This window comes from Heloderma suspectum, chromosome 2 (genome assembly GCF_057233095.1).
Source record: "Heloderma suspectum isolate Gila_16-S chromosome 2, 16-S_ref, whole genome shotgun sequence".
Taxonomy (NCBI): Eukaryota; Metazoa; Chordata; class Lepidosauria; order Squamata; family Helodermatidae; genus Heloderma; species Heloderma suspectum.
This window is the reverse complement of record NC_139459.1, coordinates 228992882-229019422: the sequence shown is the minus strand read 5'-3', so window position 1 is coordinate 229019422 and position 26541 is coordinate 228992882. Positions and strand designations below refer to the sequence as shown.

The following is a 26541-nucleotide window of genomic DNA, read 5'->3' as shown; positions in this document are numbered from 1 at the left end:
ACGTTCCATGGGGTTTTCTTGGCAAGAATACTGGAGTGGGTTGCCATTTCCTTCTCCAGTGGACCACATTTTGTCAGAACTCTCTGCCATGACCTGTCCGTCTTGGGTGGCCCTGCACGGCATAGCTTATGGCTTCACTGAGTTACGCAAGCCCCTTCGCCACAACAAGGCAGTGATCCATGAAGGGGAACCCTTAACTGTACAAGAAGCTTATCAACTTTGTCTCTCTTAAGTCTTAAGCCACTTTTTGGATTTCCAGCTGAAAGAAGAACACGGATAAAGATGGAGGTGGCTGGAGCAGGAACCTTGCTCCTTCTCGCTGTGCTCTTTACTTTGTTCTTCTTGTCCTTCAAAATGTACAAGAAGAAAGGCCAGCTGCCTCCAGGACCTGCCCCCTGGCTCTTTCTGGGGAACCTCCTGCAGAAAGATCTCCTGCCTCTCTCCAAATCCTATCCTAAGGTAAGCCAGTTCTTGTAGCACCTATTCCCAGCCCCTTCTCCCCCTGTGGCACAGAGGAAACAGAACTGTCTGGGATAAAAGGATAGAGGAAGGACACAAGTGTTCCCTTCTTTGCTTTGTGAATACATCCATTCTTCGTTATAGTAAAAGGGTGCTTTGAAGGGATCCCAATTTCTGTATCATGGCAAGCTGCAGGAAATGGCTGATGGGCTGGTTGTTTGGTTGGTCAGATGGAAGTAAACCATTCCAGTGTACTACCAGACATTATGCTTCGGATCAGAACCAAAGGGAATATCACAAGATCTCCTGAGCAGTTTCCCCCATGCAGGTCCCATGTAGTGAATAACATGCCGCTCAGTTCTGGCCTCCACTCCTTAGGAAGGAGTGTCCCATGTTTACTGATGGGCTGGGACTGAACAGTATAGTTGTCTACTGTGGATATGAGGCCGGGAAAGGAGTGTTGTTTGATTGCGGTGAAGTGTTTGGTGGGAGGCCTTATAGTCCCATCAGTGAATGAGTGACTCCACATCTCTGGATGAGGCAGCTCAAGCTCCTTCCATTCATGCTCCTTGGTGGCTTTTTGCAAAGGCAGTCAAAGAGCTGGCTAAGTTGATGAGGCAATGTTGGCTGAGGATAATCTAGTGGAAATCATTCACACCTCCCACGCTCAGCAGCAGCATTCTGCTGGCACACAGTGTAGCCAGGTTCCCCAACCCTTTTTGGCCTGTGGGTGCATTTGGAATCCTGACAAAGTGCCATGGGCACCAGTGACAAAATGGCCACTGTTTGAACATGGCTATTCACAAAGTGGCCACCATGGAGTGGGGCATGGCTACTCACAAGATGGCCACTGGGGGGGGGTGTCAGAAAGACAACAAGACTGCAAAATAGTTCATATATGAAATAATTTACTAACAAATAAAAAAACAGAAATGCAAACATCCAAACATTCCTGCCATAGAAATACAAACATCCAAACTTGACAGCACAATCATAGAATGCATAGAAGGATCAGAGGCACGGGTCATCATGATTTGGGATCCCCCTCAAACCAACCTGAAATTGCAGATCACATTGCAGATCTGTGATTTTAAGGTGGTTTGGAGGAGATAGAAATCATGAGTAAGAGAGGGCCCATTTTAATCCTACTGGGAAACTCAGCTTTAAAAACAACATTGAGGCTTGTGTGGTGCCATTAAAAAAAAGACTACTAACATGTTACTAACAGGACTACTAAGACTACTAACTACTAACTCGCATAACAGCTATAAACAACTTCAGTCACACACACAGAGACACTCCATATCATATGAGCGCACGCGCACACACACATACAGAGAAAGGTGCCGTTGAGGAGTCTCCCAAAACATGATGGCAGAATTATAGAGCTGAAGCAGGGATGCCTCTCTGCCACTGGAAAGTGGACTTAAGAAGGGGGAGAGGAGGGCCATGAAAATTGGAGTCATGGGTAGGGATGGCAAAGAATTCCACCACGGACTCTAATGAGGCCAGATTATAAGAATCTGGCACCCCAGAGTCCGCGGCGGAAGGAAAGACTCACCTCTGCCACCTGGGGGAATCCGCGCCAGCTGGATCCTACCTGCTGCCGTTCGTCTGCTGCCGTCAGCTGCCGTCTGCTGCTGCCTGTCTTCAGACGCAAATGGCGTCTGGTGTAGCGGACGCCATTTGAGTCCCTGCCTTTTGCCGTGATAGGCTATGTAAAGATTTACATAGCCAATCATGGCAAAGAGCAGGGATGCAAATAGCGTCCGCTACGCCACTTGTGTCCCTGCTCTTTGCCGTGATAGACTACGTAAAGATTTACGTAGCCTATCACGGCAAAAGGCAGGGATGCAAATGGCGTCCGCTATGCCGGATGCCATTTGTGTGACAGCGGCTGGAAGTCCGGCTGCGACTGGCCCGGCCAGCAGCTCCGTGTACTCGCTGCAGAGCGGAGCTGGCCAGGGACAATTCCTGGGGGAGGGACAGATCGCCCCCCCCACAGACCCCCCCAGTGGACTGGTGAGTATGTTTCATACACCCCTAGTCATGGGGTGGGTAGAAACAAAATTGGGGGAAGAGAGTGGGGAAACACCCTAGCTTCATCCATGCCACCTCCCCACTGCATGAAGTGCCAATCCTGGCAGCCACCACCAACAGAAGGGAGTCGGGTGGGCAAGCAAGTAGGGAAAGGCTCTGGCTTCCCCCTCCCCCATAAAAGGCCTCTGCCATCACCAACCACAAAAACGGGGACTGGGTGAGGCAACCAGCAAGCCCAGAAATCTAGTATGCACAATGAACAAAACCAGCACAGGCATGTAAGTGAGCACGCGGCAAAATCCTTAACTTTGCACATGCTTCTCATGTGCACCAAACAGCATCCAGAGCGCCACAGCAAACACAAGGCAGAGGGCTATGGGGGAGAATGGGAAATGCCCTCACATCACCACCACCCCAACACAAAAGCTTGGAGATAAAGCAATGTGGGCAGATGAGTGAACGGTCTGGAAATTCCATTGCTTTACCCATCCAGCCCAACAAACAGAAGGGCACAGACAACAAGCACTGTACCTCCCAATGCAGAGAAATAAATGGTTGGACACCAAGCCCCATCCCCCTCCCCACAAAAAATGCAGATAGGAGGGTGAGCAAGCAGGCAGGAAACACCCTCTGTTTGCCTGTGCTCCCCTCTCAGATGTAAAAGACCCCAGTCCACTCGGTCCCATCTCTGTACTGCTGGTTTGCATTCAAGGAGAACAATTACCTTTGCCTTCTGACACAGCTAGAAGTGTACGAAACCCCGCTTACCTGGCTCCACCGGGCTCCACAGGTGGGGGGAGGCACTCCGTCCCTCCCCCCGGAATCCTCACCGGGGGGGGAGGTGCTCTGTGCCTCCCCCCGGAATCCTGCCTGGCTGGCTCCGCTCCGTGGCCATGCTGCGGAGCCGCCGGCCAGCTCCAGCCACCCGCAGCCAGACATTCGGCTGCTGGGCAGCCCTGCAGGGACACAAATGGTGGCTGTCGTAGCTGCCGTCATTTGCGTCCCTGCAGTGAGCCGTGATAGGCTACGTAAGTATTTACGTAGCCTATCATGGCAGGGGGAAAAAAAACCAGTGTATGCAAATGGCGGTAGCTGCCGCCATTTGCGTACGCTGGGGTTCCCCCCCCCGCCCTGCGATGGCATCCCTGCGTTAGCCGTGATAGGCTACGTAAGTATTTACGTAGCCTATCATGGCTGAAGAGGAAGAAGCGAATGGCGGCCGCAGGACGGCCGCCATTCGCAAAGCAGCGCGGACGGGAGCAGGTAAATGCTCCATTTCACGCACATTTTGTGGGGTGGGGGCGGCGGGCACTTCATCCTGCCCGCCTTTCGTGGGTTGGGGGGGCGGGGGCTTCGTTCCGTGACGGTTTTCAGGGGGCTGAATGCACTGGCATTCGGCCTCACCAAGATCCGTCGCAGAATTCTCTGGCATCCCTAGACACAGCCACCCACCACTCACACCCGCTTCTAGCAGGCACAGAATGGGAGTAAGGATGCTGGTTCATAACATATTACTTTGGCCAATCAGTCAGAGAGCAAGGAAGCATGTCATAACTGTAAGTAGAGGTACATAGACTTAAAATTATAGAGAGACCAGGTCCAAAGGTTTAAAAATATAGAGTAACTAGGAAGTTAGCAGACACGCCTTGTATACAAGCAAATCACCATGAGTGCGCCATTAAAGATCTCGCGGGCGCCCTTGGGAGCCCTGTTGGGGACCCCTGCACTATAGTATCAGAGATATTGCAATAATCCCTTACTCTAATTACTCCAAAGATGGTTTCCTTGCCTAATAAACTAGGTTCAAACCCAAGTTTGTAAAAAAGCCTGTTCCATTGTTCATTTACTGACAGGGACTAAACCCTATTCGTCTGCTGTGTGCACATGAGGTAGTCAATCTAATCTTTGGTGGGAGACCGACTAGTCTAAGAAATAGTGCAAACATCCTAATGCTTTGGTTGATCTAATATTTGGTGGGAGACTGACTAGTCTAAGAAATAGTGCAAACATTCCTTAGGTTAATTACTCCAAAGGAAGTTTCATTGCCTAATTAACTAGGTGTGTACTTGATTCTGCTTTCAGTTCCTTGAGAAGTATGGCCCTATCTTCACTGTCTGGATGGGACCAAAGCCTCTGGTTGTGCTCTGTGGATATGAAGTGGTGAAGGATGCTTTGCTGGGCCATGCCGAAGAGTTTGGAGGACGTTCTGCCATCCCCATCCCTAACAGAGCATCCAAGGGGCAAGGTGATCACCCTTACCTTTCCTTGTTCTTGTTTTTTTGTCTTTAACTCTTATTTCATTTGAGATCCAAACTCTCATGGCCAAAGTAACATGACGTTAACTGCATTAATGCCATTAATCAGCACATTTTTGGTTAGGTAAATATCAGTCACAGAGTGAGCAGCCTCAGGATCATGGGAGATGGGGGTAGGAAGGGAACATTTAACTCTTTCTCCTCCTGCCACCATCTCAACAAAATCTGCCTCTCTGAAGTTTCTATTTCAAGGAAATCCTGCATGGGCAACAACTGGAGCTCTTTTTGAAATACAAATCAAGTTTTGGAGAAGTGAATTTCATCAGGATGGTGGTAAGGAGAGAGAGTTAAATTCCCAGTCCCCATTGGCCAAGCCATGGATACAGGCTTTTCAGGCTTGCTGCTATTAGCATACCAGAAATAAGCTTGTTGATTGCATTCTTGTGATTAACATCATGTCTAGTACAGAAATCAAAATGAAAAGAAAGAAATGTACCCATTTCCAACCAAGTAGCAAGTATTTGATGGGGCCTGGGTGGGGAGAACCATTTTTGAAGAGTAGTCTCCCAAAAGAAACTGCTTTTCCTTTTGAGGGAAGCTCTGCCATACACAAACACAAACGATGGTACCCCCAAAACTATCCATGCAGGATTGAGTCCAATTTTTACACTTCAGTCAATGGGAGGAAAAATATGCATTTGGGAGTATACTTTAAAAAAATGTGCACCCAAATGCACACTTTTCCCATTCAAACAACAACAACAACAAGCTCACATTTGGAATGTGGAACGAGGCGGACTGAGCTTCATGGTGGAACTCCAAGTACCTTGACAAGCTTGAGCCTCACTGATCCTTCTATCCTTGCTCTTGAGAGAGCCCATTCTTGTTAACACATGTCCTCCAAACCTGTACCAAAATAAAATCAGTGGCAAAACTGGAAAAGGCAAAAGCGTTCTTATGGTCAGAGGAGGAACAAACTTCCCTCTAGGGCAGGCAACAAATTATTAGGACAAACTAAACAAACAACAAACTGGGAATAGATGAACTGACCATGAGAAGGTCAAGTGTTGCTGTATGATGACACGGGAATGAAGGAACTAACTAGGTAGACTCTCTGCTTGGTTTTGGGAAGGAATTTTCCCTCAGTGCTCAAGGTACTATGTTAATGGAGCACCTGTACACCAAAGCCTCAGTTTAGTATACTTTCTCAGACAAAGTGGATTTTCTAGGATTGAACATGCTTGGAGGCACTCAGAAGGCTGAGCCTCCTGGGAATGTTCTTTTCTGGCTATAGTGTGTCATTATAGGAAAGTGTGACAGGACTCCAGCACTTCATGCATCCTCCTCGTAGCTGCCAACAATGTGGAGGGGAGGCAGGGAAGAAAGCAAGGTGGTGAGGTCAGGTCAGCTTTTGCCCACTGTTTTTTTTTCATTATGCTAGCCTGTGTTGTAAAATTTAAGGATCAGTGACAGTTACTAAAAACAAAAACAAACTCCACAGTACTGCGGTCTCTGAACTTACTGATCGAGATCCTTGAGAGAATGAAAACTTCAAGCTGTTGAATAACCAGTTGCAACTACAAATGAAAAGAGAGTTTAACAGGGAAACACGATTGCCTTTCATGTAGAAATATCCTGCTAGTTCCTGTACCGACAGAATGAATTCCCCCTCTTTGGTTTCAGGGTTTGTGGGCGCCACAAATGAGGCGAAATGGAAGGAGCTGCGCCGGTTCACACTTTCCACACTTCGAGAATTTGGGGTGGGGAAGAAAAGGATGTCTGAGAAGGTGGAGGAAGAAGCTCTTTACCTGCTGGAGGAAATGTCCGCCACACAAGGTCCTCTCATGTCTACTTTATTTCTTTTTCATGGATTCGTATACTGCTTACCGTATTTTAAAAATATGTCTGAAGTTGGTGCAGAAACTTACCATTAAGAAGGAGAAAAAACCACCCCGGAAAAAAGAAGAAAAAAACAGGTTTGCCATTGTGAGGATGTCAGCACTTGGCTTCAGAAAATGATGAGCATGCCCAGAAACAGTGAACTCTGGCTGTGGCCAGTGCAGTAGCCATGGAAACCTACAGGCACCAAAAGAGGGCCCTAACTAAGAGAGATATTAAGGTATCACGATGCATGATAGGAAAAGGGGGAATTATTGGCAACAAGATCAACATAGCACTTGGGCAATGCTGGAGTCTTTGTACCCAGATTGTGTTAGGGAAGGGAAGGCCAGAACATCTGAAGAGCCATGCAACTGGGATTGAACTGGTACTGAGAAAAAGGCATTTGCCAAGTCCCAGACCTGTCTTTGGTTTAGTCATTTATTTAGACATTTCTGTCCTGTCCTTTTCATTCACAAGCACCATTTGGGGTGACTTACCAAAAAATACAATTTCATAGAACAACAATATAAGACAGTCAACAAAAGCGATAGATTTAGCAGTAAAAATCAAATGGTACAATGGTGTCTGCCTCACAGGATGAAAGGCTGTCAGAACAAAAAGGGTTTCAAGAGGAGGCAGACAGCAAGTTGAGGGAACCAAGCACACCTCATGGGTCAAAGGGTCCGCACTCTAGGTGTGGCCAACAAAAAGGCACTCTCTCTTTTCACAGCCAATCTGCTTCCAGAATAGGTGGAACATCCCATCTTTGGGAATGGGTAAGATGACATAGGAGGACACAGCCCATCTTCGGGAAGGGTGAGGGGTAGATCACTTGCTGCAATGTAATGAGTTTGGATGCTGGTGGAGACCAGATGATGTTCCCTGCTCACTTTCACTCTCCTCCAGTCTTCTTTGGGAGATCTGTGTTATTTCCCTGCCCCTCTCTCAATGACTGCAGTACCCTGGGAACCCAACAGCGGTGGTCCTGATCCATCCCATTGAGGTTCTTTCTCACACCCTCCTGCAGGAGAGGATCCTCAATACTCTAGGAAGGAGAATCCCCGATGATATTGCCAATTGGAGATGGCACTGGAGGTTCCTCTCCTGCAGGAGGAGGTGGGGGCATGGAAAGGAACCCCAGCATTCTTGAATACCAAGGAGCTGCGTGGACCATTTACCAGCACCTCAGTTGGGGTGGCTTTGCTTGACTAGTGCCATTCCCCATTGTGGATGATGCAAGGCAGATAAAGCCAAGGGACCTGGATGGCCCATGGTGGAGCAGATCCTCTGTGCACTGGCAAAGTTGGGCAGCAAGCCAAGAGGAATCTCCGATGTTATTTCCAAACAGACACAGCACTGGGGATTCTTCTCCTGTGGGATGGGGCAGGTGTAGGAAGGAAGCTGCACAGGCTGGATCTGGAACACTCATTAGGCCCATTGGCCAGAGACCTGGCACCCCTGGCTGAAACCCTGTGAAAGATGAATGGGCTTCCTTGGTACCACAGTCCCTGAAAGAGAAAGATCACAGGTGTCCCAAGGAAGATTTGGGTGAGGAGGAGTAAGCATGGAACTTCATCCTGCCCCAATGCCATGTGCTGGGATGTCTAATGTGCTGGAGGAGATCAGATCCCCTTCCTGTTTTCCCCTGGTCCAGGATGCCTGCTAGAGTCCATTCTTCTCATACGTACACACTGAAAAGTGAAGCTGATCATATTGTGTGTGAACATAAAGAAATGCCGGCAGTGTGATTAGTTGGGTTTGTGTTTATTTGCTTAAATTTATTTTCATCATGGCCTTGGGACTCAGTGACACAGAAGAAAGTCAAGAGAAATAATGGTACCAAGAGAAGAAGATGATATTTTCTTAATTGTAGTATGTTAATCTTGAAGGAGTTTAATTCGTATTCATTTCATGGGACAGGTAAAAAGCACTAGGGCTGTGCAGGGACCCTCTGATCCAACTTGGAAGCTGCTTCATGGCTTTTCAGGCAGGCCCGATTCACCTTGGGCTGATTTGGGGGGGCCCCGACCCAACTCGGCCCCAAACCCAAAGTGGGATTCGGCTGCTGAACCCCGCTTCAGGTCCCCCCCTGACACCCCTGCGCAACCCCCCAGCTCCTTACTTTGCCGCCGCCTTCTCCTCCTCTGACGCCAATGCTTCTGCCATCGCCTTCTCTGTCACTGCCACCTCTATTGCTGCCTTCTCCTCTCCACCACCTTCTCCGCTGCTGCCTTCGCCACCTTCGCCACCACCTTCTCTGCCTTCACCACCACCTCCTTGCTGCTGCCATCTCCACTGTTGCCGTTGTTGCCACCACTGCCAGGTCCTGAGGCCTGGACCCGCGCCAACTCTTATTGCAGGGAGTCGCCATTTTTAAAATGGCAACCTCCTGGAAGTTCCTGGATTTTTAAAATGGCAACTCCCTGCAATAAGAGTCGGTGTGAGTCCAGGCCTCAAGACCTGGCAGTGGTGGCGATGGCGGCAGTGGAGGACAAGGAGAAGGTGGCGGCGGAGGCGGTGGCAGTGGCGGAGATGGCGATGATGGCGGCGGAGGACGAGGAGAAGGCAGAGGTGGAAGTGGCAGCTGAGGAGGTGGCGGCAACAGTGGAGATGGCAGCAGCGAGGAGAAGGTGGCGAAGGCGGTGAAGGCAGAGTCAGAGAAGGTGGCGGAGAGGAGAAGGCAGCAGTGGAGCTGGCAGCCAGGGAGGTGGGCAGCTCAGGTAAGGACCTGGAGGCACCGGTGTGGCTGGGCTGGGGGTGCCGAAGCTCCGAAGGACACCGAGCACTTCGGAGAGCCCCTGACCCACTCTGGGTCACTTTGTGCCCCCTCTGCTTCACTTTGGAAGGGGCTCAAAGTGACCCGAAGCAGTTTGCCACAACTCAGGGTTCGGGCCTCTGGCCAAAACGGTGCACAGCCCTAAAAAGCACAATGCCTCAGGCCCAGCTTGTGTATAGAGTTTCATTAGCTTTGTAATGGGATCTGACAGGAAGAAGAGATCCACTCTGCCACGACTCACTCACTGTGTTGGGTTGTTTCTGCAGGAAAGCTCTTTGATCTAAAAGGAAGCATCTCATGTGCTGTTTCTAACGTGATGTGCTCTCTTCTCTACGGGAGTCGCTTTGACTACAAAGATGAGAATTTCCAAGAGCATATACGCATCATGGATAGCCGACTTGACTTCTTTCATACTGTGTTCGGGACTGTACGTTTCTCCTTCTGTTTTGTAAACCCTCCCACTAGCTAGTGACCTTGCCCCCACCACCAGCCCAGTCAGTGTTTGTCCCTATCTGACTCTAAGCCAGTTGAACCTCTTTGAGGCCAAGAGCGGAACAATATTTCAAATAAGCTCTCAGGAGGCACATTACACTGGTGGGAGGGACCAAAGGCAAAATAGGGGGTGGGGCCAAAGTACCCCAAATCCCAGCACATTTTAGCCTAAAGCTTCTACAGCCTATAACTAAGCCTTTGGGGAGACATTTCAGCCATTTTAGAAGTGTTGGGGGACTATACAAAAGCCAGAAAACCACCAAGCAATTGAGGGGTCGGTGGAGAGAGTGTAGCCCTCTGGGGAACCTCTGGGAATGCCGTAGGAGCACATCAGGCAGGCCCATGGTTCTGCACCCCCACTCTGACCTGGAAATGATGCTCCTTGTCTGTTTTGGATAGAGCTCAAATCTCAATGATTTCTGAGGGGCAGGGGGGAACTGAGCCCTTGAGCAGGTTGAGGGGCACCACATTTCAAGGGGGGATGTGAGTAGCCCAACATTAGCATCTGGCCTTCCTTTTTTCCTTCTCCTTCTTTACTTTCCCTGTGAGCTACAAGGGCAGTACCATATCTTCCATGGTCCAGTCACGATTTGTTTCAGAATGCCCTGGATGCAGTGTCATTCTAGGGAGAAAATAGCGACTGCCGGTGGGGGGCCATTTTGGTGTGATGGCCACCATTCTCCCCCTGCAGTGTCCCAGAACGATGCTGCGTAAAGGGAATTATGGGAGAAATGGAAGTTTACCTGAGCCACCAAGTTGAGAGCATGGTAAAAAAATGTAGTTGCAGGGGAAGGGAGGGTAAGAAAAGGACTGCTATTAGTGCTCATAAAGGGCTGCTGCTGCAAATAGTGATAAGAGAAATGATGTCCATGAAAACAGTGTCACCAAACCCTGGGCCATTTGGACTCAGCTCATTGCCTGCTGGTGTCACATAGTTTACTGTGTCCTCTGAAGGAAGAAACTACACAGTTGATGATTTCTGCAACAATTGTCAGGAACATAGTTTTCAGCTTAGGACGAGACAGGTACCTCTCTATGAGCCATCCACAGTGTAAATATTGTCCTACTCTTTTCATGTGCACATACCCCTAGGACTCTTCTTTAAAAGACTGTCATGTCTTTATGCAGATTGCCAAGACCCACCCTACCTCCATTTAAATGATCATTTACACCAGGAGTGTTCAACCTCTGCCTCAGTCCAGCCTGCGGAACCTCCTGGGGTTCCTCCCAGGGGCCAGCACTTTTCCCCCAAGCCTCACCCTGCCTTGAAAGAATCCCATCAGAGGGCATTCCCACTGTTATCTCTGATCTGAAATCAGGCTTAACAGCAGGGATCCCTCCTGGAACACCAGCAGAGGAATTCCTGCTGTTACCTCTAATCTCAGTTCAGAAAGAAAAGCAGGGATATGGGCGGTGGGGACTCAGTCTGCACTGGGGAGAGTGACCACTCTTCTTGACATGGTGCTGAGTAGTCCAGGGTGGGGCCTGGCAAACAGTGCAAACAGATGCATGAAGCCTGCGTCTTGGCCTGCGCTGTGAAGACCTGCAACTCTTGCTGGAAGGAGCTGAGTAGCTTTGCGCAGCTTCCGCAGCGGCACCAGGAGCTGTGCAAAGCCAATGATCCAGCTGGTGCTGGGAGGAGCCTCTGCTCCTCCCTGTGCTCACTGGGTCCCTTTCTACGTGCTGCATGGCGGCACGTCCTGCAGAAAAAAAAGGCGGCGGGGTGCAGCGATGATGCCAGTGGACAGGGTCACATCCACTGAAATCATCCGCCCTGTGGTGTGCTGATGGAGGCAATCCGGACCTCAGTCTGGAAACAGTTCTGCACCCCTGATTTGCACCATCATCACTCAGCAACGACTTGTCCCAAACCATAAACTCCCCAGCTCCTGTTGGATCTCCAAAAGGAAGCAGTTCAAAAACCATTTTGTGACCTTTTTGGATATTCAGCCACAACCTTAGTGGGCAGTAGGTCTAAAACATCAGAGTCACAATATCTAAGCCGTGATGCACCATCTCTATTCTAGGTATACCGTGCTATCCCCAAAATGATGGATTACCTACCCGGACCGCAGAACAAACAAGTGACTAATACTAAAAGGCTGTGTGCCTTCATCCGTGAGATGGTGGAATCCCACAGACAGGCGCTGGATCCTCAGAACCTCCGTGACTACATTGACTCCTTTCTAATGAGGTCAGAAAAGGTAGAGGCCACAAAGCTTTTTTTGTGTAATTCTGTAAATATCAAATTAACCTCAGTGGAGCGGTCTTTACTTGAGTGTATTTACAAGTATATTAACTCAGGCAGCAGGAGAACAGATGCAAAACACTGATGGCAGAAATAACCTTGGGGAAGGAAGATCTTGATAAAATATTGGTGTACCCTTGCTTATATATTATCCTGGGTTCCTGGTTGACTCACTGATTAGAAGGCATTACCAGTAATGATGCTGATGGTGATGCTAGGGATGTCAGAGGAATCAGTTTGGGGTGGAAGCTGGAGAGCTTTCGATGGCTTCCCCCTGACCCCCGGACTCTGAACTGACATTCACCAGCTGGCCCAGCTCGGCCTTTGTACAGTGGTGACAGCAGTGGAGGGTGGGACAGGAGTGCTATGGCCCATGGTGTTGCCCTCTCACCCTCCCGCAATCATGCAACCATTGTCCCTATCTCTCTGCCGGGGCATTGCACAGTTTAATTAGAACTTGTTACAACAGTAGAGTTAAGATAATTATGAAGGCAAGCAATTGTGGCCTCCAAGACATCTATTCAAATGTGGGAGTGGAGGGATACTGTTTGAGATATGGCTTTGAACAGGCTGAAATGTCTCAACTTCTCCATCGTTCTTTCAAGTGGAAATGTTCATTCTCCCCCTTTTCCTCTGTCTTATTTACAGGAAGAAATGTCTCCCAAGAACTTCTACAGCACTGAGGACCTTGTCATAAATGTGTTTGTACTCTTGATTGCGGCAACAACAGCCCCAAGAGATGCTTTGCTCTTCAGCCTCCTCTTGATGGCTAAGTTTCCGCACATTCAAGGTACACAGATAATGCAAAAAATTGCAGAGGTGATGGGATTCCTATGAACTCCACCAATAACCACATATAAAGGACAGAAAACGTCTCCAGACTACAGGTGGACAGAATTCAGGGTTGTAAGGTCTACTTTATTTTTACTAGAACCTAAGGCTGCAGTGGCTTAGTGGTTAAGACGCTGAACTGCAGACTGGAAGGTCGGCAGGATAGCAGTTCGAGACCCGAGTGCTGCGTGACGGAGTGAGCTCCCGTCTTCAGTCCCAGCTTCTGCCAACCTAGCAGTTCGAAAGCAAGAAATTGCAAGTAGATAAATAGGTACCGCTTCGGCGGGAAAGGTAACAGCGTTCCGTGCACCTCGGTGTTCAGTCATGCCGGCCACATGACCACGGAAGCGTCTTCGGACAGCGCTGGCTCTTCGGCTTAGAAATGGAGATGAGCACCACACCCTAGAGTCGGACACGACTGGTTGGGTACACCTTTACCTTTTACCTTTTTAAGTTCTATCAGCTGGAGCCTGGTGCAAAGGACATAGGGTTGCATTCTAGTGTTGGGTGAATTTGCCCCCAGTGATTTTGTTATTTCCACGGAAAGAAAGGAATTCACCCATGTGAGCTTGGATTAGAGTTCTTCTTGAATGTGAGATGTCGTTCTATGTGGGTGAATGTTTGTGTATGCGCAATCTTAAAATGCACCTTGACAGCTGTAATTTGGAACTGTGTGGTGCAGTAGGACGGCATGCATCACCACATTGTGAACCCCTTTCCTGACGCCATGGCCTGCCTGCCTGCGTGATGTGATGTGATTGCTCGCCAATTGCTGGCATAGGGAAGAGAGCAGATGGACCCATGGAGTCCTCCTCCTCGTGGAGCCAGAGTTATGGTGATGACGACAATGAGGGAAGCAGCTGTGGACACACTGGATCATTCAAGGGTTAAAAACAAATCCATTCCAAACATGCAGAAAATGGCAAATGTGTAATAAATCGATCCACGCTAGCTACAATGGCGAACATTATGAATGGATGCATTTCAACCAACGTGCTGACTAATTACAAAATTCGGCAGCATCAGTAGTTTCATTCAGTGTTAGTCTAACATAGGGTAGACCCACTGAAATGAAAGGGTATTGAAGTTAGTGATGAATAACTCTATATAGGACTAACATCAGATACCACCTATAAACTTGGAATTAAAGAATTATGAACCAAGGAATTTATTTTGAAGACCCAAACTAAATGCTCACAGTCCTTCAATGCAAGTCCTTGCCGATCTCCTGAAAGCCACCAACAAACCTACTGGTTGATCCAGATGTACTGTATGTTCACCGCTGCTCAGACTACAAGCTTTGCATATGATTTCTGCATCACCCTGAGCTATGCATAGGACAGGAAAAGTTCTTCATTCCATGCCTCAGTATTGAGCTGAGTAGAACAGTGCTAAAGGGCACTGCCCCAGGGCGGCTCCCCACAAGCTGATTGCCACTAGTTGTTTTGAGTGTGCCGTTGGGTGGTGTGGGTGGTATATTGGGTGGGTTTCCGATATGCATGTTTAAAAATGTGATAAATGCATGCAGATAAGAGCATAAACAGAGCCATGTTGGATCAGACCAAAGGTCCAAGTTGCCCATTATCTTGTGTCCAACAGTGGTTAGACAAATTCCTCTGGAAGCTTTCAAGCAGAGCATGAAGACTAGACCCTCCTTCTGCCAATCCAGTTCTATTTTTGACTGTATTGCAGTATTGTGAGAGTGCAAAATATTTTTCTCCACCCCATTCCTAACTGTATGTGCCTATATAATGTCCTCCCACACCAGTCATCATTTCCCCAAGCTAAAAAGCCTGAAATGTTTAGGGGAATCATGGAGATGAAGTTGTCTGCTTCATGAAGCAAATTCCAGATGGGGAGGTTCATTTTCTGAATACAGCTTGCACCTCTGTATGCCATTTCTTGAAAGCCTCTCCAGTCCGGAGGGGTGATTGTGTGTGAGTCTACTTGACTTTTGCTTCAGGGCTGAGACTAGCACTGTCTTAGAAAAGAAGAAGCTTCAGAATTGTGGAAGTACATTTTCTGAATATTTCCTTACAGCAAAAGTCCAACAGGAGATTGATGATGTGGTTGGTGCCAACCGTGTCCCTGGCATGGAAGACCGGGTGAGGATGCCCTTCACCAATGCTATTGTCCATGAGAGTCAACGATATCAAATATTGAGCCTTGAGATTCTTCCACGTGAAATGACTCGTGATACAGAATTCAGGGGCTACACCATCCCTAAGGTATGATGATGGAAGAACTTCTGGGAAGGAAATGGAACAAGTTATCATGTTCAAGGCCCTGGTGTTGTAGAAGAGCTCAGACATGCTAACTCTCTGGATACATGTTATGCACTTTGTATTTTATTGACATTCTTCTGAGACCTTGGCTAAAAAACAGTGGTGCCGGTAGGGTAGTGGTTAGTCAGGCCATTAGGCCTAACCCCTAGGGCCCCACAGCCCCAGGGCCCCCAGATGACCATTCTCAGAGTGGCAGGTGTTGGGCAAACAGGCCCTACATCAGCACCTGGGCAAGCATGGTCATTCTTGGGCTGAAACTTGCCAACACAACTTCCTTCCTTCCTTTCTCTTCCTCTTCGAAAAAATGTTATAGTCAGGGGTGGGCGGACACATACATGCTTACATTACTGCTTACAAAACTCATTATTATATTGACTTTAAAATATAATACTATCTTCTAACCCAAAATGATACCCATTCCCAAGGAAATGTGTTTGGTGTCAGAGCAGCAGAAGCAAATTCCATTACATTTCCTATAGCAATGATTGAAGTGAGTTTAACATGTGAAACAGTGCAGTGAATACCCCACCCCATTATATCCAAGGTCTAAAAATTACTTAACTGTACCACTGCTCAAGAAACTTATTTCATTCCCAAAGCAGCAACAGAGCTGCAGGCGTGGACGGCTGCTATGGATAAACAGGCAACCCCAGAGGGCTGCAGAGGGGCACAAAACATTGTGTATGTACTTCCCCCATTGATGAGATTAAAGGGGGTTGCTCGAAGGGAAATATGGGAACATGCAAATGCCAAGTCATCACCCAGCCAGCTAAATCATGAGGGTTCCTTTACATTAGCCAGTCCAGAGCCTGGTGGGAAATATGGCCCAGACCTACAGTGTTTCCACCCACCAGCCAGGTCAGCGAGTCCAAGTCCTACATGAACACCCCTTTTGTTTTGTATTCCGGTAGATAACTGCCCTCCATGGCATGCCTCTGTACACCGGGCATCTAACTAACCTTAAACGAAGCCTGTAGCCAGGAACCTTCCTCAGATTTCCTTTCTTTGTTGTTGTTGTTGTTCAGTCGTTCAGTCGTGTCCGACTCTTCGTGACCCCATGGACCATAGCACGCCAGGCCTTCCTGTCCTGCGCTCTCTCCCGGAGCATGCTCAAGTTCATATTCATTGCATCCGTGATGCTATCTAGCCATCTCATCCTCTGCCGTCCCCTTCTCCTTTTGCCTTCAGTCTTTCCCAGCATCAGGGTCTTTTCCAGGGAGTTTTCTCTTCGCATTAGGTGGCCAAAATATTGGAGCTTCAGCTTCATTATCTGTCCTTCCAATGAGCACTCAGGGTTGATTTCCTTTAGGATGGACTGATTTGACCTCCTTGCAGTCCAGGGGACTCGTAAGAGTCTTCTCCAGCACCACAGTTCAAAAGCATCAATTCTTCGGCGCTCAGCCTTCCTTATAGTCCAGCTCTCACAGCCATACATTACTACTGGGAAAACCATAGCTTTGATTAGACGGACCTTTGTCGGCAAGGTGATGTCTCTGCTTCTTACTATGCTGTCTAGGTTGGCCATAGCTTTCCTCCCAAGGAGCAAGCGTCTTTTAATTTCATGGCTACAGTCACCGTCTGCGGTGATCTTGGAGCCCAAGAAAGTAAAATCTGTCACTGCTTCCATTTCTTCCCCTTCTATATGCCAGGAAGTGATGGGGCCAGATGCCACGATCTTCGTTTTTTTAATGTTGAGTTTCAAACCAGCTTTTGCACTCTCCTCTTTCACCCTCAACAAGAGGCTCTTGAGATCCTCTTCGCTTTCTGCCATTAGGGTGGTATCGTCTGCATATCGGAGGTTGTTGATAATTCTCCCAGCAATCTTAATTCCGACCTCTGATTCATCCAATCCGGCATTTCTCATGATGTACTCTGCATATAAGTTAAATAAGCAGGGTGACAATATGCAGCCTTGTCGTACTCCTTTCCCAATTTTGAACCATTCGGTTGTTCCATGTCTGGTTCTTACTGTTGCTTCTTGACCCTCGTACAGGTTTCTCAGGAGACAGGTAAGGTGGTCTGGTACTCCCATCACTTTAAGAATTTGCCACAGTTTGTTGTGATCCACACAATCAAAGGCTTTAGCGTAGTCAATGAAGCAGAAATAGACTTTTTCTGGAATTCTCTTGCTTTCTCCATGATGCAGCGAATGTTGGCGATTTGATCTCTAGTTCCTCTGCCTCTTCGAAACCCAGCTTGTACTTCCGGTAGTTCTCGGTTCGCATACTGCTGAAGCCTAGCTTGTAGGATTTTGAGCATCACCTTGCTGGCATGTGAAATGAGCGCAATTGTGCGGTAGTTTGAACACTCTTTGGCGTTGCCCTTCTTTGGAATTGGAATGTAAACTGACCTTTTCCAGTCTTGTGGCCACTGTTGAGTGTTCCAGATTTGTTGGCATATTGAATGCAGCACTTTAACAGCATCATCTTTTAGGATTTTAAATAGCTCGGCTGGAATACTGTCATCTCCGCTAGCTTTGTTGTTACTAATGCTTCCTAAGGCCCACTTGACTTCACTCTCGAGGATGTCCGGCTCAAGTTCAGTGACCGCACTATTATGGCTATCAGGGACATTCAGTTCTTTCCTGTATAGTTCTTCTGTGTATTCTTGCCACCTCTTCTTAATCTCATCTGCTTCTGTTAGGTCCCTGCCTTCTTTGTCCTTGATCATGCCCGTCTTTGCACAAAACGTTCCCTTGAGATCTCCAATTTTCTTGAAGAGATCTCTAGTCTTTCCTATTCTGTTGTTTTCCTCGATTTCTTTGCATTGTTCATTTAAGAAGGCCTTCTTGTCTCTCCTTGCTATTCTCTGGAACTCTGCATTCAGTTGGGTATATCTTCCCCTTTCTCCCTTGCTTTTCGCTTCCCTTCTTTCGTGAGCTACTTGTAAAGCCTCATCAGACAGACACTTTGCTTTCTTGCATTTCTTTTTCTTTGGGATGGATTTCGTTGCTGCCTCCTGAACAATGTTACGGACCTCCGTCCATAGTTCCTCAGGCACTCTGTCTATCAGGTCTAATCCCTGAAATCTATTCCTCACCTCCACTGTATATTCATCAGGGATATGATTTAGGTCATACCTGAACGGTTTAGTGGTTTTCCCTACGTTCTTCAATTTAAGCCGAAATTTTTCAAGAAGCAGCTCATGATCTGAGCCACAGTCAGCTCCAGGTCTTGTTTTGACTGACTGTATGGAGCTTCTCCATCTTTGGCTGCAAAGGACATAATCAATCTGATTTCGATATTGACCATCTGGTGACGTCCATGTGTAGAGTCGCCTCTTGTACTGTTGGAAAAGAGTGTTTGCTATGATCAGCATGTTCTCTTGGCAAAACTCTATTAGCCTTTGTCCTGCTTCATTTTGTACACCAAGGCCATGCCTGCCTGTTATCCCGGTGATTTCTTGACTTCCTACTTTAGCATTCCAATCCCCTATGATGAAGAGGACATCTTTTTTTGGTGTTAGTTCTAGAAGGTGTTGTAGGTCTTCATAGAACCGATCAACCTCAGCTTCTTCGGCCTCAGTGGTTGGGGCATAGACTTGAATTACTGTGATGTTGAATGGTTTGCCTTGGATTCGTACTGAGATCATTCTATCATTTTTAAGATTGTACCCCAGTACTGCTTTTCCCACCCTTTTGTTGACTATGAGTGCTACTCCATTTCTTCTAAGGGATTCTTGCCCACAATAGTAGATATGATGGTCACCTGAATTAAATTCGCCCATGCCTGTCCATTTTAGTTCGCTGATTCCCAAGATGTCGATGTTCAATCTTGCCATCTCATGTTTGACCACCTCCAGCTTACCTTGATTCATTGATCTGACATTCCAGGTTCCTAAACAATATTGTTCTTTACAGCATCGGATTTTCTTTTCACCGCCAGACACATCCACAGCTGAGTGTCCTTTCGGGTTTGGCCCAGCCGCTTCACTCTTTCTGGCGCTACTTGGAAATACCCTCTGCTCTTCCCCAGTAGCATATTGGACACCTTCCGACCTGAGGGGCTCATCTTCCGGCGTCATCTCTTTTAGCCTTGTGATATGTTCCATGGGGTTTTCTTGGCAAGAATACTGGAGTGGGTTGCCATTTCCTTCTCCAGTGGACCACATTTTGTCAGAACTCTCTGCCATGACCTGTCCGTCTTGGGTGGCCCTGCACGGCATAGCTTATGGCTTCACTGAGTTACGCAAGCCCCTTCACCACAACAAGGCAGTGATCCATGAAGGGGTTCCTTTCTTTACCCAGGGTCAAATTATTGTTCCCTTACAGCCCAGTTCAAAGAATAACCCCAGAGACGACTCGGTCCTCATGACCCTTTCCCAATTTAACCATGCCAACTGGCTAAAACAGGTCACAGATTAGTTTAAATATTTTATCCCGTGTGGCTCTAAAACCATAAAGTTGCTTCAATGAAAACAAAATCAGACAGATCAAATATTCAAAGATATATTTCATCACAAATTTGTAAAACAACATAACTTGCCACATGCATTAAACAACAGCACAATTCCATTTTCTTCAGTACCACTCAAAGAGGACACACAAACAAACAGGGTGTGTGTTTGTAATCCACCAGAGCAACAAAGCAAGAGAAACACCCTCCCCAAGATGCTTTGGGAGTTCTCAGTCCAATGTAAGTCCTCTCTGCTCACCCAGATGCTGAAGAGAGATCTTCTAGCTCTAACTGCAGCTAGGACCTGTAAAATTAGGGACAATTCTCAGTAAATAAATCCCAGGCCAAACTCTGTGTGGAGTTTCACCTGCTGCTGGCTGGGCTGACTGAGCCCCCCCTCCCACCACCACCACACATACATGCTTATAGGTGATGACACGGAAGCAGCTTTGGCAGGGTTACACTAGCCCCTTTCCTGCTGTACTCTGGCACCCAGCCACGTTCCAAGTCCCCCGCATCTGTTCTTGAACTGCCTTACTGCGCCGTCTCCCCAGTGGGGGAAGGTGCGGGCCAGGCAAAGCCAGCAGTGCGTGCCTGAGCCAGTGCCTGGAGGAGCAGGCAAAGCCTTGCTCTCCCCACTGCCTCACAGATCGGGCAAAGCGCTGGACAGGCAAAGCCCTCCGTGCCTGTTGGTATGATTGTCCTCCTGGACTGCAAAAGGCCTGGTGCCTCTCTTTGGGTGCCTCCTCTGGGAGAGGCAGTAGAAGGTGCATGGAAGAGGACTCCGGTGGCACTGAGGAGAATGACTGCTCCTCCCCGCACCAGCTGAGTCCCTGGCTTTGCGCGTCGCTTGCCATCCCGATGGGGACATGTGCAGCTGGTCCCGGCCAGTGCCCCTCCCAGCGCCTGCCGAGTTGGACACCTTGGGTGTCTGCCCCTTCCCCGTTGTGTGAAGGGTGGCTCGGACAGTGCTGGGGAGAGCAGGTCTTCCTCCCAGCTCTGGCTGAGTCGGGACCCTCTCCCTGTCGAGGTGGCAAGAAGCACTTGCAGGAAGACTCGGCTGGTGCTGGGAAGAGCGGCTCCCCCTCACAGCACTAGCCGAGGAGGATCAGATGGCAGCCATAGAATAGTGAGGTGGCTAAGGGCAGTGCAGTGCTTAGCATGTTGGACTGTGGCTGGGGAGGCCTGAGTTTGCACGAGAAAGGGAGAGAGAGCAACACAACATGTCCCCAAGCAGCTCAAGATTTTCCTGGAGTTTTTTCCCCTAGCATTTGAGAGAAACATTTTATCTTGGTCAAAAAAACCCAGTTCAACAGGGATAGTTCACAATATATTGTTGTAATCGTTCTCTCCCCCCCCCCCCGCCATTCTGAAGATAGCAGATTATGTTTATGTTTAATAGCAGATTATGTGAGATTATTTTTCATAATGTTTTATCTGTGTGAAGATCTAAATCAGTAATGTGTGTGAGGGTGAGAGTGTAAGCTGCAAACAAGCTGAAGGAACTGGAACGTGCAGCAAACGGTTCATGTTTTAATTCTAGAATTAATTCTGAAATTCCCCCAGTTAAACTGGAAGGAGTGGAATGCAGGGCAGAATGAACTCATGGAAGATTAAAGGAATAGCTCAGGGGAAATCTACTCATACCTAGCTCATTCCTCTGCCCCAGTTTATCTTTCTCAAAACACGGCTATTTCTTAGATAATTCATAAGACTGAGTTGAGTAATGCAATCTGTCTCCTTCTCTCCCTGAAGAGCACTACTGTCCTTCCACTGTATACATCCGTGCATTTTGACCCCCTCCACTGGGAGACTCCAGAAAAATTTAACCCAGACCATTTCTTGGATGACAAGGGCCAGTTCAGGAAGAGACAGGCCTTCATGCCTTTTTCAGCCGGTAACTGTATTTGTTTTAACAACCTCCAACCTCCAGGCCAGTGCCCAGGTTTCCTGTGTTTCCTGGGCACTATACGGTTTCCCAGCGATTGATTAGCTCTCTCTCTCTCTCTCTCTCCCTTCCTCCCAGGAAAACGTTCATGCCCAGGGGAAGCACTGGCTCGGGTGGAGCTCTTCCTTTTCTTCAGCATTCTGCTCCAGAAATTCACCTTCCAGCTGGTTGGAGATGCCAAAAATATGGATGTATGGTCTTTGTATACTGCATATAAACAGAGGAATCACCACCCCCAAATACAAGTCATTAGACGTATAGTGTGATCTTGCAACTGAAAATCTGCAGAAGGAAGGAAGCCAGCGGCTCCAAAAACATTCCTCATAAGTAGAAAAGAAGCACCGAGAGATACTCTCCTTCACTAGTTCACTTGCTGTCAGCTTCAACTTGGTCAACTTCCCCAATATGAGTGGTTACGTGTTAAATGTGATCTTATGATGGAGAGAGTTTTGAGCCACTCTCTCCTTTCCTATCTTCCCCATCCATTTGTTCACTTGACCTAATTAAAATGCACCCCATAGTAAAGTGCTGAAAATACATTTATTTTTTAAAGCGCTTCTTGCACGTTGTCACAAACTTTTGTTCTTTTGTCCAGGTTCCATTGAAGAGGGCTGTGTTCTCTGTAATATACACTGATTGTTGATATACGTTCAACTGCAAATAAAGGACGAAATCTGATTTAAACAAGCAAACTTGTTAGTTTCTATATGTTAATTCCTAAGTCTATTCCATCTTGTTTAAATCTGCACTAAAATCCACATGTTTAAATGTTACTTATATTTACAAGGTGGACTGAGACCTTTAAAGTTTGTATGTCTTTTTAGAAAGCAAGTAAAATGGGAAATAGAAGTGACTTCCAAGCCATGGTAACCATATTCAGAATAGGTATTGAAAGGCTCCTGTGAAGGAAGGGATGTGATGATATGTTTCCTATGGATATTGTATGGAAAAGAAACATGGCTCCCCCCGCCCCCCATGGTGTACAAGGTACAAGTGTTTGGTGGCAGCCATCTTTCTTCTTGTACAAAGAAAGTGACAGTACATCATCACTTCTTGTCCCTCCCAGGGGCATTTGTTGTCCTACTTTGAACATGGTCTCAGTGGCAGCTGGGCCTGAAATCTGTTTGGAGTTGCTATTTTACTTTTTTTTTAATGAAGACTTATAAGCTTTAAAGACAGCCCTTGGACCACCTTGTAACTGTAAGTAGTCAAATCAGGTGATGGAGTTTGTGGACGTGAAAAAGCTAGAGAATAACTGCATTCTGATCTGCAGTTTCGTTTAGGAGGTGTAGATCAGGTTGGTTTGGTTCATCACCATCATATGTATACTGCTTAATATAATAAAATCTCTAAGCAGTTTACATACATACATACATGTAATACATACATTAAAATCACAGCTTAAATATACTGCTAAAAACAATTTCAGCTACAATAACAATAAAAGAAAAGGGAAATAATCAAACCATGTAAAGGGAATGCATTTCTTGAGCATCCCTATTCACAACACTGAATTATTTTCACAAGAAGCAAAGACAGAACTTTCTTTTTGGTGCATGACTGTCCATTATACTCCCTAGCAAGGTCTCCACACTGGTTCTGCATGTCATCTGCATGGCAATCTCGCATAATTGAATTTCATTTGCCCAACCTTGTTTTGGGGTTAAAGCAATGGAAAGAAATATACTCTGTTCCTACTGAGACCAACATAAATATTTGCAAATCCATTTTTCCTCATAACATTTACATTTAGAATAAGAGCATCACATTACTTTTCAATTTGGTCCCTCTAAACCTGATCAGGTATATCACATGATTGTGTGATGCAGAATTACATGGGTATGATAATGTCATTCTACATTCATTATGTACACATGAGATCATATGAGAAAATCCCACGCTCCAGAGTAGGGCTTCTGTGTTCTTTTAGTCATATCAATGGCCAAAGATTTGAAGAAGTGGACATTGTTTGTAGGGTCAGCAACTTCCAGGGGTCTGTGCGTCAATTTCCCTTCCTGGCATGCACTGAATTTAAAAGTCTGGGTAAATAAAACCAGTCTTCAACTGGCACCAGAAAGATGTAAGAGGAAATGTCAGCAGAGCCTGTGGGGAGAATGTCCCATAAAAAAGGCTTTTTCTTGGGTCTCCACCAGCCTAGGTTCTGAAGGCTGCAGGATCCAGAGGGCCTCTGGAGATGGCCTCAACATTTGAGCAGGTTCATGTCAGAGTAAGTGAACCTTGGTCTCAAGCTGCATAGGGCTTTTTAAACTGGTAATCATGAGCACTTCTAACTGTACTTCAAACTGCCAGAGCAATTGCCCCCTGCAACACCTTCTGGAAGTTGCAATCAATATGGACCAGAACAGTACACCTTGTAAACATAACTCACATTGCCAATGTAACACCAATTTTTAGAAAGAGATCTGGGGGATACGGGGAATTGCAGGCCGGTTTCCTTAATGTCTGTTCCAGGTAAATTGGTTGAAAGCATTATTAAAGGTAAAATTAGTAAGCATGTAGAAAGAGAAGCCCTGATGACAAAGAATCAACATGGCTTCCATAAAGGTAAGTCCTGTCTCACTAACTAATTAGAGTTCTTTGAGGGTGTCAATAAATATGTAGACAGGGATGATCTGATTAGGGATGGATGGACATATGCCCATCCAGGGCATAGGAGAGCTCAAGAAGTTGCCCATCCCCAGCTTGGGTGACCAGGACCTGCTCAGTGAGCCGACCTGCTCACCCCGCCCACTGAGCTGCCCAAGCCGTTCCTCCTCTCCATGCCAAGGACTCCGGCAGTCAAGCCCTCGTACTTTATGCGCACAAGGGCTTGACTGCCGAGGCCTTAGCGCAGCCAGCCTCCAGCACTGAGGTGCTGCCGAGGCCCTTCCTCCCCATGATGGCTGTTAAGGAAGACAGCTGGCGAAGGCAGGACAAGTCCCAGTGTGGCCAACTCCCAGCACCCTACATTAATGCAGTACTTTAGGGCCTTTAAAATAAGGGGACACCTGATGGGGTACATGAGTGGATTGATGTTTCTTGCAGGACTCTTGTGTTGCCTGATTTGTGCATGGATAGGGACCAGACCACATTTGCTCTCTTGCTCTAAAATGGAACACAGACACAGGAGAACAATGGTGGTGCTTTCTGTATGCTCAAGGTTAGAGATTTGCCCAGTTAGAGCCCTTCAGGCCTTCTTGGAAGTTATGAGTTGGGAGTAGGGAGAGTTGTTTTGCCATTATAATAGCCAGCCTCTTATCCAACATCTACTGTTGGTGGTTGGTTGGAAAGGGCTGCAATTTCTGGGTTTGGGTAGTTACTTAGGGATGGCCCAAAGGGTCAATTGGAGCCCTTATGCACTCCACCCTTTGAGGCTGTGCTGCTGAGATAATGGCATTTTGGGGAGCTTTAAAATCAGGGAACTCCTGGTTGGATTCTGGGGGCTGTCCTCACGGGGGATTTGCTGTGAATTGGGAGCATTTTGAGGTCACTGGTGGCAGATGATGTCATGCCCAGTCTGCAGCCACTCTGGAGATTTCTGGCAGAAAAGCCACTTTTTCTGAGACTACTTTTGCGTTTTATTTCTCTAATTCAGGTTCTCTTTGCTGTGTGCCCCTATCCTCCACATTTACTTCAGTGTGATAACCCTGCCCAGGGGTGTGTCTTTCACCTGGTAGTGAGTTCACCAAGCCTTTCCAGCCTTCAGAATTGCCCTGCACTCCCATTTCACCAGTAATTAGCCTGGTGATGATGCACTTCTCTGATGTTTGCATTACTTTGCTTCTCCATTGTGTTAAATCGCACCTCTGATATTGTGTAAAGTCACTTCTTTGATGTTATGTAAAGTCACTTCTTTGATGTTATGTAAAGTCACTTCTCTGATCTGTGGAGGTCTCGGGAGCCTGTCATTGCAAGCAGGGAAAAAGTGCCCACAGAAGGAGAAAGGGGTTGTGTGTGGAAGCAATAGCTCCACAACAGTTTGCTGGAATGGGGCAAAATTGGGGAGGCAGGCTGCTCTCGGTGTGAGCCTTCAGATGATGCACTCGAGAACTGGGGATTTTGGCTTCTCAAGGCAAAAGTGTGCACATAGGAAAAAATGAGGTGGGAGAAATAATCCTGAGGCAGATTGCTGGAATGTGGCAAAATAGGGGGGTACTCTAAGAGGGAGCCTTCAGATGCTGCACTCAAGAACTGGGGATTTTGGCTTCTCAAGGCAAAAGTGAGCACATGAGGGGAAATGGGGGGGGGAGCAATAACTCCATGGCATATTTCTGGAATGCTGTGAAATGGGGGGGGGGAGATGCTCTCAGGCAGAGCCTTCGCAGATACTGCCCTCGACAACTGAGGTTTTTAGCTTCTCAAGGCAAAAATGCGCACTTTGGGGAACAGGGGAGAGAGGAAAAGCTCCGTGACAGATTGCTGGAATATGGCAAAATGGCACCGGGGTGGGGATGCTCTCATAGGGAGCCAATTAGTTGCTCTCCATTCATAATAATGCAGTAGCAGGAGGGAGCCTAAACATGGGCCAGAAAACAAGCCTCTCTCATTGGTTGAGCAGCCCCTGCCAGTTTGATCACATTCAGTTCCTCTCCCCCTACCCCACCCAGAAGTATGTGCCTCTGAAGCACTGGGTGACCTGTGAAAACCGGATTTTAAAGGTACAGTACATTAGTCTTATCTTGCGGCGTGTGTCCCTGACCAAGGACAATTCCACAAAAGTCTAGATAATACTCCAGTGCACTTCTCATTTGGTTGTCATGAAGATCCCCCCTAAGACTGCATCTTCCTGCAGGGCTCTTGAGTTGCAGGATTTGTACTTGGAAAGGGACCAGGCCCACATTCAGTTCTATTAGTCTAAAATGGACCAGAACTGTAGCGGAATAACAGTGGTGACAGATCTGTCCTTGCTCAGTGCTTCTATGACATGGAATA

General features: G+C 47.4%; 1 protein-coding gene across 1 annotated transcript; it reads left to right on the top strand.

Moving 5' to 3' along the window:
- The first annotated feature begins 265 nt into the window (after positions 1-265).
- LOC146354187 (cytochrome P450 2C8-like) lies at positions 266-22290 on the top strand. The gene is made up of 9 exons (XM_084832374.1): positions 266-459; positions 4582-4744; positions 6438-6590; positions 9678-9838; positions 11931-12107; positions 12800-12941; positions 15023-15210; positions 21417-21558; positions 21688-22290. The coding sequence occupies exons 1-9, from the start codon at positions 283-285 to the stop codon at positions 21873-21875; spliced, it is 1491 nt and encodes a 496-aa protein (XP_084688500.1). The 5' UTR covers positions 266-282; the 3' UTR covers positions 21876-22290.
- Positions 22291-26541: the final 4251 nt, after the last annotated feature.